At 45.6% G+C, this 14,862-nt stretch overlaps 1 protein-coding gene across 1 annotated transcript in view; it reads right to left on the reverse strand.

Moving 5' to 3' along the window:
- Positions 1–7,674: 7,674 nt before the first annotated feature.
- The window catches only part of DEPDC4 (DEP domain containing 4), a 32,413-nt gene continuing 25,225 nt past the window's right edge, over positions 7,675–14,862 (reverse strand). Inside the window, exons 8-9 of the mRNA XM_088465480.1 lie at positions 10,104–10,182; positions 7,675–8,522 (exon numbers count right to left, since the gene is read on the reverse strand). Coding sequence (XP_088321606.1) covers positions 8,329–8,522; positions 10,104–10,182 — 273 coding nt within the window. The 3' untranslated portion in view covers positions 7,675–8,328. The remainder of the gene's footprint in view (positions 8,523–10,103; positions 10,183–14,862) is intronic.

Genomic DNA, 14,862 nt, shown 5'->3' on the forward strand with positions numbered 1-14,862 from the left:
TTACTGCATGACATGTTGTGCTAGAGTTACCTTGTATTCTATGCAACAGGTATAATTATTGCATACTTTCTCATGGTGATTATCTAATTGCGTTATTCCATCAGCTCATGCTGAATAGATGTGTTTCACAAGTGAATATGACTTCTTGCTACAAAGTGAACACTATATAAGTTCAGTTAATATGTGCCTCACAACTGTTTTGTAAGCAGATGTTTCAACTAAAGAAGCTTTAAGAGAACACACAAATACAGCATCACATTTGTATTTATCTTCCCTTTCTATTGTTAAGCTCCATGAACAGGGCCCTCCTGTCATCATTACCTACTTCTCTTGCACAGCAGCTACTCTACACATCCTTCTTGGGCTCTCTGCCCCTGGACCCCACTCCTGTTTTTGTTTCTTCACATGACATAGATCCGTTATCTGCACCCATGCTAATAACTTACGCTGCATATTTCCATTGCACCCCTTGCATCAGTGTTGTGTTGAGAGTTGTAGTACTGTTTTACCCTGTACGGTCTTATTCTTTTGCCCGCTGTACGCCATTGCGGACCACTTGTGGTGCCCTATAAATTTTTTATTAAAAAAATTATTTGTGCATTTACTTGATCACTCTTTTTACGATGGTTCTTGCATAACCTTGTGATATAAATTGCCTTGAATTTACTCCATATTTTGCTTGAATCAAATCTCAGTCCCATTAATGGCAAACTGTTGCTATTTATCAAAATTATACTGTTTACGGAGACGAGGATTTAATGTTCACCCCTTTTACCTCACATGATCCAGAGGACACCTCGATTTATTTATATTGGATATTTAGCCAGGACTTTTTGTCCTTTAGAAAATTTAATTTATCAGTGTCACCATTACATTATCTTTTACATATCATATATATAAGAACTGAATTACATATCACCAATTTTCTTCTTTATTTATATCTTAAGGGTCGATTATAAAAGTTAAGTTTTAATTACAAATATATTTTAAAAGTTATATCCAAGTGTGCCCCAAAAGCAGTCTACTTCCTTGCAAAACCCCATTTTGCCATTGGCTAAAGCTTTATTCATCTACTCAATACTAAAGGTGTGTACACACACGATTTAACTATAACGTTATCGTTCAATCACTTTAAAAAAAATCATATTTTTTAGCCTGAACGATTATCATTCATGCGCGTTCATCCATTCTGACTGAACAACTTAAAGATTTTCATTAAGGGAAAGTTACAAAAATCGTTCATTACATTTTGTAAATGAACGATTTTAGTCAACTATTTTCGTTAATTTTTCCGTTGAAAAAAAAGTTTACTAAAATCGTTCATTTACTAAATCGTTGTGTGTGTGTGTGTATGTATGCAGCTCAAGTATGTTTTGGCTCTTAAAGAAGACTTCCCCACCAAGGTAACTCTGATCTGTATGTGCACCACACAATTATCACCCTTACTACTTTAGGGTATCACATTTGGCATCCACAAACAAGATTGCAGAGTCCAAAGCAAGGTGGATCTCCAACACAGAGAGCATGACTGAAAATGAGGACTCTGTACAGAGTGCTCCAGTTGTCCTCACTGCAGATCACTCCAAAGAATTTCCATTTGGAGCCACAGCTGCACTCCAGTAATGTCAATCTTGATGCCGTACTACTACTACTACTACGGAGCCCTATGGCTCCCTACATACAGAGGAGATACCAGAGGGTTAGGAAAAAAATGTGTCAACAATTCTCATGTCGGCCTTTTGTACTGTCTACCTTTTTTTTTTTCCATGCTGTCCTTCTGTATCATACCCGATAGGACAGGCCCTTTGCACAGCCCACAGTTCTGGGTGTAGGGTGAATAGTTGACCCATATACACCCTGCACCCACTATAGACACACCACATAATGTAGGGGTACACGTTTTCTGAACTGGGGACCAAATTATTTTGTAGGTCCTCTGTCCAAGGACCTGCTATAGTCTGGTTTGCTTTTCAGCATTTGTTTTCTAAGCACTAGAAATAATCAAGCATTGCAAAAAGATTTCGACTGACGTCCAATGTATGGATGCTGGACTTACTGGAGGATTTTAAATAAGTAGATTTACTAATAAAAGGAAAAGTCATATGACCTCAAAAAATAAAAAAAAGACAGGAGATCAGCCTGTGTGTATACCTGAGCATTAGTCATACTTTACCATGGAGCCAGAGTCTGTTTGTTAGCTGGCCCTCTAAAGCTGCCCATCCACTAGGCGATGCGGGGGGACGACAGCACAATTACGATGCCGTCATAGTCTCCCGCGAGGTGAACTGCAGTCACTGAACGTTCAGTGTATGCAGATCAATCATCCCCGAACATAGCAACCTAACGACGGTCGTCAGGTTGACAGTCATGTTCGGGCGATGATTGATGTTAAAAACGACCAGCGGGCGCACGCATCGCTGGGCGTTTTTAACCTTTTACTGCCCGATTTGAGGGCGATTACCAAGCGATGGAGCGATAATGACCGTCGTTATCGCTCCATCGCTAGGTTTAATCGTCTAGTTGATGGGCAGCATTAGTTTATGAAAGCGATATAGCACAAAAAGAGCATGTGATTTTCTAACAGAGATCATACACTCCACATAGATACGGAAAGCACAAACCACATCCAGGGAGGCTTCACCTACAGAAAGGTCTGAAGACAGAAAACTTGGAACCACAATCTCTTCATTCACATGTACACGAGACCCTACCTTAGGAAAATAATCCTCCCTTGTGTGGAGAACGCCTCTATCCTGGTGAAAAATCAAAAATAGGGAGACAAGAGAACGCTGCCAAATCAGAGACTTTGCGTGCAGAAGAGATGGCGAGGAGAAAAAGTGTCTTCGCTGTCAACCATTTCAAATCTACAGAGTCTGGAGGTTCAAACAGGGAAGCTTGTAGCCCCTTGAGAACCAAAGGCAACGGGGGAGTGGAGGTGCGAACACAAACATGCTTGAGCGTTGCAACGCCATTTGTAAGGCGTGCATAATTAACAGGCAGCGTCATAGTATACGTCACATGCCTGTTTTTTACACTGAAGTCCTCGCAGTGCTTGCGGTAGGGTAAGGCAACCACAAGCGCTGCGTTCGCTTCAGATGCTCCGCGCTGTACCAATGTTTTAATACACTTCCTGGAGATGACGTGCACTAGTGGGTGTCTCTACATACACAAAGCGATCACTCGCCGTCACTTAGCCGAATTTGCATATGATGGGTGCGAGCGGCTCTGAATCAGGTCATATGTCCGGTAGGCCCCATTTGTTCACAAGGAGTTGAAAAACCCCCGGATGGACAGTCCACTCTCCGGCGTGTATGTCCTGACTGCTTAAGAAATCCGCAACCCAATTGAGAACCCCCGGGATGAATATTGCAGGGATAGCCAGAAGATGATGTTCTGCCCAAACCAGAATGTTTGTCACTTCCCTCATGGCTGCATGACTTCGCGTTGCTCCCTGCTGATTGAGACAGACTACCGTGGTTGCGTTTTTGGACTGGATCTGGACCGGCCTGCCCTGGAGCAGGTCCTGTGCCATGAGGAGCCTCTGGGACTTTATTAGATGATACTGTCCATTCCACCGGTAAAGAATCAATTTCTGCAGAGGCCTGTAGTGGAACGGAGCATATGCCACCATGTCGAAGGTGCATACTATTGACTACAGGACCTGCATTGCTGATAGAAACTGGAGCCTCTGCGTGGGTTGCAGAAGAGACTTGGAAAAATTCAGGATCCACCCGTGACATATGAAGAGCTTGTAAGTCACTGTGATGTTCTGCAGTAATTGGTCCCTGGAATGAGCCTTCAGAAGGAGATCGTCCAGGTAAGGGATAATTGTGATCCCTTGTTTCTGAAGGAGATCCATCATCACTGCCATGACCTTCGTGAATACCCTAGCTTGTCTATCGCTTCTTGTAATACGACACTCCTGTCATTTGAAACTGGCAAACCTGTGCTGAAAAACAGAGGGGGAAGTTGAAACTGAAAATCAAGCTTGTATCCTTGGGTGCTGAGGTCCCGGACCCAAGCATCTGTACAAGATTCTGTTACTTCTCTGAAGTCCCAAAGATGCGCTCCCACCCTGGGGTCCCCCAGGTGAGAGGGAAGGCCGTCATGCACTAGGTTTGGTAGCGCACTTAACTTCCTGTTGAGCAGATTGTGCGATGTCCCTGCCACTACCTCTGGAACCAAGGGAAAAATGTAGGTCCTCCTCTTGAACGACCACGTAAACTTCTTGGGGCACGAAACGAGGGTCCAGAGTAGGGCTTTCTAGGAGGCAGGGAAGCAGATGGAAAATAAGCGGATTTACCCCCAGTAGACTGAGAAATCCATTTATCTAGTTCTGCCCCAAATAAGACACTTCCCATGAAGGGAAGAGTTTTCACAGCTTTTTTCATTTCCGCATCCGCCTGCCACTGCTGACGAAAAAGCGCTTTGCGCGCCGATACTGCCAGGGCTGCAAGATTACAAACATCCTTGGACGCCTCTCCAAGGTAGGTTGCGGCTTCCCCAACATGTTCTGCTAAAGGAATAAGTTCCTTCACAGGGAGTTGCTCTCTCATCCCATCATCTGTCTTGTCCAAACTTCAATTGCCTAGTTAGTCCAGCAGCTCACAATCACAGGACGCAGAGTCACACCCGCTGCTGTATAAATGGACTTGAGAGTGCTCTCCAAACTCCTGTCCGATGTCTCCTTCAAGGACGTGGCTCCAGGAACCGGTAGTCTTCTTAGACAGACGAGAGACTGAAGGATCTACAATAGAAGTCATCTCACAAGATTTTCTGCTATCTGCAGGAAAAGAAAGGAAGATAATAACTGCCGAGACATCTGAAATTTTTTATCTGGATGTTCCCAAGCTGAAACCAGAAGAGAATCTAGTTCTTCTGAAATTGGAAAAGAGGTAGCCTGTTTTTTTTTTTTGAAAAAGAATGATGGCCGTGCAGGACCCTTGTCCTCCTCCTCTATTTGCTATACCTGGCAGATTGCAGAAATAAATGCCTCTATCCCTTGGGCCACAGGCTCAGACTCCTCTTGGAGCTCCTCTGCCTCCTCTTACCCTCTTCTAGAGTAGGCATATCCTCCTCCGACTGGAGAACTGAGGGCAACAGTCTCTTTTTTGAGATCTGCGGAGAGTGTCCCATTGGCATGGCACGGGACAGAGCCATGGCTTTTGTGATCCCCTCCATTGATTAGCTAAGGACTGTGCCCATTCTGGTTCTTCTAGAGTAGCCGACCTGGAAGCTTCTCTCTCTTTGTGAGAAGCCTCCAGTTCAGCAGACATCTGCGACATAACAGATGAAAATTGCACCACCCACGACGGCGGTTCTGTCACCCGTGGAGATTCTTGAGCCCGATGCCCTGGATCACAATGGTCACACAAAAGGGAGCTAGAAGACTGCCCCTGTGTAAACTTTTCTGCACATTTAGTGCAGGTAAATGACTTCTGAGAAGCCTTAGAGTCCCTTCCAGCCATGGTACCAAACACCCCACACAGACAACAGTAAAGTGTAGTGAAAAGGTTTAACAGGTAAAGACTGAGATATGTAGAGAGGCAGGAGAGAAGGGCAGATCGGTCACACTTTGCCTATAAAGCGCTCCTAGCAGTGCTAAGAAATGCTTGGCACTGAAATCAAGTAACTAACAAATGAAAAGTAGTTACGGTCTGCCTAAAATGCTCTCCTGACAAGCCTAAACCCCACTGTTCACTTACAGGTTAGGTTAGGCTCTCAGTCTCAGCACAGCAACGCAAGTTTTCTGCAGCATACAGTGTCTCCTCCGTGTAATGGCCGCCAGCCTGTGCTCAGAGAAGTGCTGGGGCTGCTGGGAGGAAGAAGCAGGACTCAGGAGTTAGGCTCCGCCCCCCGCTATGGCACTCAACTTGCAAGTGCACACTCTATCTAAGCTGAACCTAATAATTATACTGCTAAATTGCATCCAAGAGGTTCTTAGCATAATAATGGCCATAATTATGGGCCTGCCCACCACGTCCAGGTGACCTATCAGGCAGGTCCCTAACACTCTTATGGAGCAAATACAGAGCACGGGACCCCCCAGGCCAACCCAGCAGAATCGTCCCATGGCATCACAATAGTGTGAGATTTAAAGTGAGGGTTAAAGAATAATAAAGAAGAAAGCCTATGTGTTAAGTCCTACATAAGTAGGAGGTTATAATAAAAAGTATATAAAGAGCTACATATACAAAAACAAACTAAAGAAGTGAAAAAGTGTACATTATGATGCCATGAAGCAGTCCAGCCACACCAGCCCAGAGGGCCCTGCACCCCAATACCAGTCCCAAAACTGACACACAGCATATGTATAATAGGTCTTACCCACAGTGTGCCTCATAAGATGTGCAGTCTTGGAGTGCAAGTATTCCTTGCTAATTAAAAACACCTAGGAACAGGTGAGAGGGGTGCTAATCAAGGTGAATCTGTGTCTCTACAGGTCATGTAGCTTAAACAAAATGGATGCCACATGCCATGCGGCCTTCTCCCCTCCCCCGCACCAGTGTCCCTAAAGAGTCTCTCGCTTTCTCATACAGTTACAACATATTGAAATATTGGACTGTAATTGACAATATGATAATATAGGTTTATAATATATGTGAATATTATTGAATAATCAAGTGTTAAGAAAACACACTTAATGTTACTACATTGTGTGTGCAATCTTTCTTGAAAATAATTATCCTAATGATTTAAAGGTATATTTCCTGGGTATAATCTTGCAAGTTATTTAAAAGATATAGGATAAATTAGTAAATGCTAAAAAAAAATAAAAAAATATTTGCTTCAAAAATATGATATGAGGGAAGCACAAAAGGCTGTTTTCACATGAGCAGCACGAACTGGGACTTAGTTTTTCAGTAGCATTCTGGAGCGCGATGCGGCCAATTGGAAGATTTCCGAGTCACAAGACACCCACCAGTAATGACCTGGTGACAACTGCAGGGGCGGAACTGCAACTGAGACAGTTCGTTAGTGCACCGACTCGTTTAGACAGGACCGAAGAGCAATAAAAAATAATATAATATAATATAATATATATATATATATATTTTTTTATATCTCTATCCATCCTACACAAAACATCAATGTGTCTTGTTCCACAGGCACTAAATAAAAAAAAAAAAGAAGAAAGATCCAGAGCAGGGAAAAACATTTTTTCCTGGAGAAAAAAACCCAAAACAAACTACTACTACTGTAAAAAGGCCATATAACCTTGGAAGAAAACAATATTTACGGTTTGAGTGTAAAAAGAAGGGCAGACTGGGTTCTAACTGCTGTAAAATACTATAATGGCCCATATGTACACCTTTAGGGTGAGAGATAAACTAGCGAGAACTGTATTTTTTTTCTTCAGATTTAGATAAGCCTTATGTCTTATCCTAAGCATGTTTAAATTATCCTACAGTATTAACCTTTGCCACATCTGTCGAAAGGCTGTTCCACTCATCTACTATTCTTTCAGTAATGTAATTCTTCCTCTATGTCCTCTAATCCTGGTTCCATGTAGTTCTCCTGCATATCATCCTGTCCTAATACTTCTCTTCCTATGTAGAGTGAGGTTCTGATATACTTCTTAATACTAATCATTGACCTGTGGTTGTGTTGTGGAAGCACATGAAGAAGCTTGTTATTAAAGACCAGGGAAAAAAAAAACATTGTATACGCACAGTAAAAAATTTGATTTATAATGCAGCGCTCGGTTTCACTGATTGAATTTAAAAGCTTTAGCCTATATTCACAGTTAGAATTCCTACTCACATACAATTAATTGCACTTAATCCCTTAAATTATTTGCACATATTGCAATTATGTTTTCTTTCAGAACATAGCAAAAATAAATTAGTGGATTCATGTTAAAAACAAACAAAAAAAAAATTCACATCTACGGTACTTCATATTTTCATGCTAAAAATCTAAAATGGTGCCGTTGCTCCAACTACCCCCATCAGCAGCAATTACAGCTGTTATTTTGCCTGTTGCCTTCACACAGTGGAAGCAGCAATTACGGGGGCTGAAGCAATCGCTGATGGTAAGCAGGCTCATATTACACTATGAATCAATGAGCATTACACGGAGGGCACTGGTTCAAAGTGTATACACCTTACATCAGTAGTTACACATAGTACTTACTAGCAAACCGTTCCAGAGGAAAGCAAAGTCCATACCATATAAATCACCTATACATACCCTTAGAAATCTGTGTCAAAGAGCAGATAAAGAAAACCACTCTTTGCTCATTTCCTTATCTTCTCAAAGTATACATAAGCTTAAACTATCAGACAGAAGTTGGCAAGGTGCATATGGGCTCCTGATGGAAACCAGTCAGGTGGGAACCTGGTTGCTGCAGGCTAATGGGTGACACTTCTGGAATTCTTTCATCATTTTTTTCTTCTTCTTCTCAGGAATTGCACAGCTCCTGTCCACCAGCTCCATCAGCTGTTTTACCTCCATTTTGGTGTTGGAGCACCGCTGTGTATCATACTCTTCAGCAGTTAAACGCTGACAAAATGTAAAGCCTGTCACAAAGGAACATATGAACATGGCATTTCAGTTTTTTATTAAATCAAATGCTTTGCAAAAATGAATTATACGCAGAGAAGATTTTAGTAAAATAAGACTAATGTATAGCTCATATGTAACACTTCCACATTTTTGTACATCATTTTTACCAGGATTTTTTCTACAGTTCATTCTGAATGCAAACCGTTGCAGAAATAGATTCTTAAGTCACTCACGTGGCATTTCTGCCATATGACAATACAGAATATATTGTATAAAAATATATATATCTATATATCCACTCCCACCTGGTGTCAAGCAGGGTCTGTGCTGATGCAATATCAGCCTGGGCAATCCAAATGAATGTCATGGCTGTCCCTGTCCCTACATTCATTTCATAAATCTTTCTATATGAGTGGGAGACCTGAGAAACTGGTCTCCACAGGCTCCAAGCCCCAATAGCAGACACAGTGACACTTTTGTAGTGACTATAGCTTTAAAAAAGGAAGGAGAGCGTAAAACTGCTTAGAAAACACCAAATTTGCTAGATTTGAGAAACACTAGACTCTCTCTAAAGCTGGGCATCCACTATACAATTTTCTGTCAGATATCTGTCCAGTTTGGCTGGTTGGAATGAAAAGCTGGTAATGTATGGGAGCCAATGACAATTGTCCATTTGCTCACAAACGCTGGATAATAGCCGAAAATGGATGTCCAGACAAATTGTTAAATTTGTGTGTTTCAACCAATTTGAACAATTTTTTTTGTCCTTTTTTAAGTGTTTAAAACCATATGATCATCTGTCATTTGATTCCATACATTACCAGATTTTCATTCCAACCAGCCAGATAGGACAGATATCTGACAGAAAACTGTATAGTGGATGCCCAGCTTAAGTTTTGAGAATTTAGTTATAAATATGTACTTGAATACCTCTATTTCACCAAAATCCCAGGTCTGATCCAGGATTTGGAACAAGGTTCTAACCTGGGACAGATCCCGTTCACATTGCGTCTCAGACCCAGGTTTTTTCCAGGTCGCGGGGTTTACACTGCAGATGGGTGCAGTGTTAAGTATTCTGCTGGCGCTTGATGACATCTCCAAGTGCTGGGGAGCCAGCTGTTCCTATGCTGTAAACAGGACCAGGTCACCCGTTTACACAGCCCCGTAACCTAGGTCCAACCCTGCTTGCTACTTAAGTTGGATTGCCGGGTCACTGGACTCGGGTTACTTTTCAGAGACCCTTTCGCGACCTGGATTTAGACTGCAATAACCCAGGTTATTTGGCCAGTGTAAAAGGGTATAAGTGAATTCTAATTATATGAATTGACTAGGAATACAGAAAGTTATTTAAAAAAATAAATAAAAAAAATCTGATTTATACATCTGGTTTTACAGGGTCAACAGCCAATAAATAAACAATCACATGAAGTGTCCTTGTGCCATGGTTATTACATACATACATACATACCATATAGGATCATAATACAGGGCCTTTTACAGTGCACTCCCATAGAATTGCTAAATTGCCCGACTGGTGGTCTAGATTGAAAATAGACCCTTTAAATAAAAATAAATCAAGCACCATAAGTAGCTACCTGAAAGGTCATCCGGATCTGCTCCATTCTGCAGGCATCTTAATTTCGTACTAACAAGATCCAGTAATTCCATAGGTGTCTGCATAATAATAATAAACAAAACATTTTTATATGTATATGAATAAAACAATCCTACACAGACTTTGAGAAGTGAAGATATTTAAGAGAGTGCAGATTGTAAATTTGTACACGAATCCTGCAATACAACTGGAAGACACTGCATCCAGCTTCTCGCCCACCTCATATGGCTAATAACATAAAAAAGTTCTGTCATTGTATGGGGAAATTTAGTTTTAATAATTATTTAGAAATCACAGCTGTTCACCAAGTGGGTCAAAATAAATCAAGGTTTAAAGCGATTCCTTGAGGTGTGAAGAACGCACAAACAGCATAAAAGCCCTAATTTTAATATTATATAATCTAGTTGGCTTCGGAGCCAAACATGCTTAGGTTTTGGGCTAAAACAAGAGATATGGTAAGAACTTACCTTTGTTATCTCTGTTTCTACGAAGTCCATAGGGTCCACAGGGTTGACCTTGGGGGTATAGCTGGATCTGGATCCACGGGCACCACGCAGTTAAAGCTTTGCTGCTCCCAGGATGCACTTGGGTCCGTCCTCCTCTATACCCCGCCCCGGCCACAGGCACCTCAGTTGGTAAGCAGCTAAGGCCGGAGGAGGAGACTAAACAGAGAGAAGGAAGACTGGAACACACAAGAAACCATACTCACAGAAATGGGAGACGGAAAACCGGTGACCAGCCACACAGCCCATTTGAAGCCAGGTGCGTCAGGGCGGGCGCCCTGTGGACCCTATGGACTTCGTAGAAACAGAGATAACAAAGGTAAGTTCTTACCATATCTCTTGTTTTCTACTTCAGGGTCCATAGGGGGTCCACAGGGTTGACCTTGGGGATGTCCCAAAGCAGTTCAACTAAGGGCGGGGACGCTCCTGTGCTGAAAGGAGTACCCGGCGCCCAAAGGATGCATCCTGAGAGGCGAAGGTGTCAAACGCATAAAACCTCAAAAACGTCTGAATTGAAGACCAAGTAGCCGCCTTACACAGCTGAACAGCGGAGGCGCCACGTCTAGCAGCCCAAGAGGGACCCACAGAACGAGTGGAATGAGCCTTAACAGAGGCTGGCACAGGTAAACCCTCTTGTGCATAAGCCTCACAAATAACTGAACGAAGCCAACGGGCTATCGTTTGCTTGTTGGCAGGCCAACCCCTCTTGTGAAAACCAAAGAGGACAAACAAAGAATCCGACTTCCTAACCGAAGCAGTCCGGTCCACATAGATTCTAAGTGCCCGGACCACATCCAAGGAAGCCTCACCAGCCGAAAGATCAGGTGACTGAAAAGCTGGCACAACAAGTTCCTGATTAATGTGGAACTTTGAAACCACTTTGGGCAAAAACTCAGGACGCGTGCGGAGCACTGCCCTGTCCTGGTGAAAAATCAGAAAAGGAGGGCGACAGGAAAGCGCCCCCAATTCTGAAACCCTCCTGGCCGAAGCAATTGCCAGGAGAAAAATGGTCTTAAACGTCAGCCACTTGAGCTCCACCGACTCAAGCGGCTCAAAAGGAGGACCCTGCAAGACCCTCAGTACCACCGTCAAGTCCCACGGAGCCACCGGAGGCACGAAGGGAGGCTGGATCCTGAGAACACCTTGGAAAAAGGTGTGAACGTCTGGCAGTGTAGCAATCCGTCGCTGAAACCACACGGACAAAGCAGACACATGAACCTTCAGAGAGGCCAGGCGTAAGCCGAGGTCCAAACCCGATTGAAGAAATTCCAAGATTCTGGAAACCCGGAACACCTGCGGATCATAGTTTCTGGATTCACACCATTGAAAATAAGTGCGCCACACCCTGTGGTAAATCCGCGCGGAGGCAGGCTTGCGTGCCCTAAGCATGGTACCAATCACTGAACTGGAGAAACCCCTAGACCTCAAGACGGCTGTCTCAAGAGCCACGCCGTCAAAGACAGCCGACCCAGATCCGGGTAAAGGCAGGGCCCCTGAGACAACAGGTCCCGACGCTGAGGAAGAAGGTACGGAGCGTCGATGGAGAGGCACCTCAGATCGGAGTACCAAGGACGTCTGGGCCACGCCGGAGCCACCAGCACGAGCGTGCCGCCGTCCTGCTTGAATTTCCGCAGAACCCGAGGAAGTAAGGATATCGGAGGAAACAGATACGCCAGGTGAAACGTCCATTTCACCGACAGAGAGTCTACCAGACAGGCGCCTGCGTCTCTTGTCCTTGACCCGTAAACGGGCAACTTGTGATTGTGACGGGAGGCCATCAAGTCCAGCTCCGGCAGCCCCCACCTGTCCACGAGTAGCTGAAACACCTCTGGGTGAAGCGACCATTCCCCGGGATGCACATCGTGACGGCTGAGGAAGTCCGCCTCCCAATTGAGGACTCCGGGAATGAAGACTGCCGAGATCGCTGGAACATGACACTCCGCCCAAGCAAGAATGCGAGACACCTCCGACATTGCTGCCCGACTGCGAGTTCCCCCTTGGTGGTTGATGTACGCCACCGTGGTGGCGTTGTCGGACTGCACCTGAACCGCCCTTCCGTGAAGAGCGGGGCCGGACGACTGCAGGGCCCTGTACACAGCCCGCAGTTCCAGGATGTTGATGGGGAGAAGTGCTTCTTCCGCGGACCAACGACCTTGAAGCGATAATGAGCCGGTCACTGCCCCCCAACCCCGAAGACTGGCATCCGTCGTGAGCAGGACCCAGTCCGGGATCCAAAAGGGGCGCCCCTCGACCAGATGCACCGTCTGAAGCCACCAAGCCAAAGACTGCCGAACCTCCGCGGACAACACCAGCATCTGAGAGCGGATCCGGTGAGGTAACCCGTTCCATTCCGATAGAATCAGCCCCTGCAGGGGCCGGGAATGGAACTGGGCAAATTCCACCATGTCGAATGTCGACACCATGGACCCCAGAACTCTCATAGCTGAATGGACCGACAGGCGGCAACTGCTCAGGCAACTGTGTATCCGCAGCTGCAGGGAGGAGACCTTCTCTGGAGTCAGGAAAATCCGCTGCTGACGAGAATCCAGCAGGGCTCCCAAATGAACCATCCGCTGTGATGGAATCAGGGAGGACTTCTTCCAGTTTATCAACCACCCGTGTGCTTGAAGACAAGCAATGGTCAGGTGGAGATGTCGAAGAAGCACCTCCGGGGAGCTCGCCAGCAGCAGAAGATCGTCCAGGTACGGCAACAGACGTAGACCCTGACCCCGAAGGTGGGCAGCCATAACCGCCATCACCTTGGTGAACACCCTCGGAGCCGTGGAAAGGCCAAAAGGCAACGCCCGAAATTGGTAGTGATGTTTCAGGATAGCAAACCTCAGATACCGCTGATGTGCCGGTGCTATGGGCACATGGAGATATGCGTCCTGGATATCGAGGGAGACCATATAATCCCCGGGTTCCATCGCCAGAATGATGGAACGTAACGTTTCCATCCTGAACCTGGGAACTCTGAGGTATCTGTTCAGAGACTTCAAATTCAGGATAGGGCGATGAGAACCATTGGGTTTCTGTACCAGAAACAGAGTAGAATAGTACCCCGTCCCGCGCTGAGACTGCGGAACGGGAACAATGACCCCTGCTTGTAGCAAGGATTCTATAGCTACCTGAATCTGACCAGCTTTGGTCTTGTCCAGAGAAGGACTCGTACAGAAAAACTGGTGGGGCGGCCTGAACCGAAAAGACAGGGCGTACCCCTGAGAGACTACTTCTCGAACCCAGGCATCCGTGGTGGTATTGTGCCAACACTGGGCGAATTGGAGAAGTCGGCCTCCCACTCTGGGGTCCCCCAGAGAGAGGCCCGTCCCATCAGGCAGCAGGCTTATCCTCCTGCTTGGAAGAAGGGCGCCGAGCACTCCATGCCTGCTTCTTGGGCTTGGGTGCGGCCTTGGTCGCCGAATGTCTCGGGAAGGACTGGCCCTTGGCCTTACCCTGAACCCGAAAGGACCGAAAGGCAGAGCTCCTCACCTTAGCCGGCGCAGAGGCCGAAGGGAGAAAAGCCGACTTGGACTTAGCCAAAGTATCCACTATTCTGTCCAAATCCGGACCAAATAGTAAATCACCATTAAAAGGCAAAGCCTCCAGACCCTTTTTTGAATCTGCATCAGCCCTCCAGGACCTCAGCCACAGGGAGCGCCGAGCAGATACCGCTGCAGCCGACACCCTAGAAGTGAGCAGGCTGGCATCCAAAGACGCTTCCCCAATATAGGAAGCTGCATCCCGCATCTGTCCCACTAACGCTCTCTGGATATCCGGAGCCTCATCAGGAAAGGTATCCTCCAAGGCATTGGCCCATGCCTCAATGGCTTTAGCCACCCAGGAGATAGCCATGGACGGGCGAGCCACCGCCCCGGAAAGAGAATAAATGGACTTTAAACAAGTCTCCACCTTCCTGTCCGTGGGATCCTTCAAAGAGGAGATAGAGGGCAATGGCAACGTCGCGCTTTTGATCAAGCGGGTAACGTGGGAATCCACCGCCGGCGGAGTTTCCCATTTCCTGCAATGAGCTTCAGGAAAAGGATAGTTCGCCGCCAACCTTTTCTGTGGATGGAACCTCTTACTAGGTAATTGCCAGGCCGCCGCCATATGATCCGATAATTGATCAGACAGGGGGAACACAGTTGAGGTCACCTTGGCCTTTTTAAAATTAGGAAACTTCGACCTAGGAGCCGGCGCATCATCCTCAACATGTAGGATAGCCCGCACCGCCCTAAC

The sequence above is a fragment of the Taudactylus pleione genome, unplaced genomic scaffold (assembly GCF_031769625.1).
Source record: "Taudactylus pleione unplaced genomic scaffold, aTauple2 ptg001990l, whole genome shotgun sequence".
In the NCBI taxonomy this organism is placed as follows: Eukaryota; Metazoa; Chordata; class Amphibia; order Anura; family Myobatrachidae; genus Taudactylus; species Taudactylus pleione.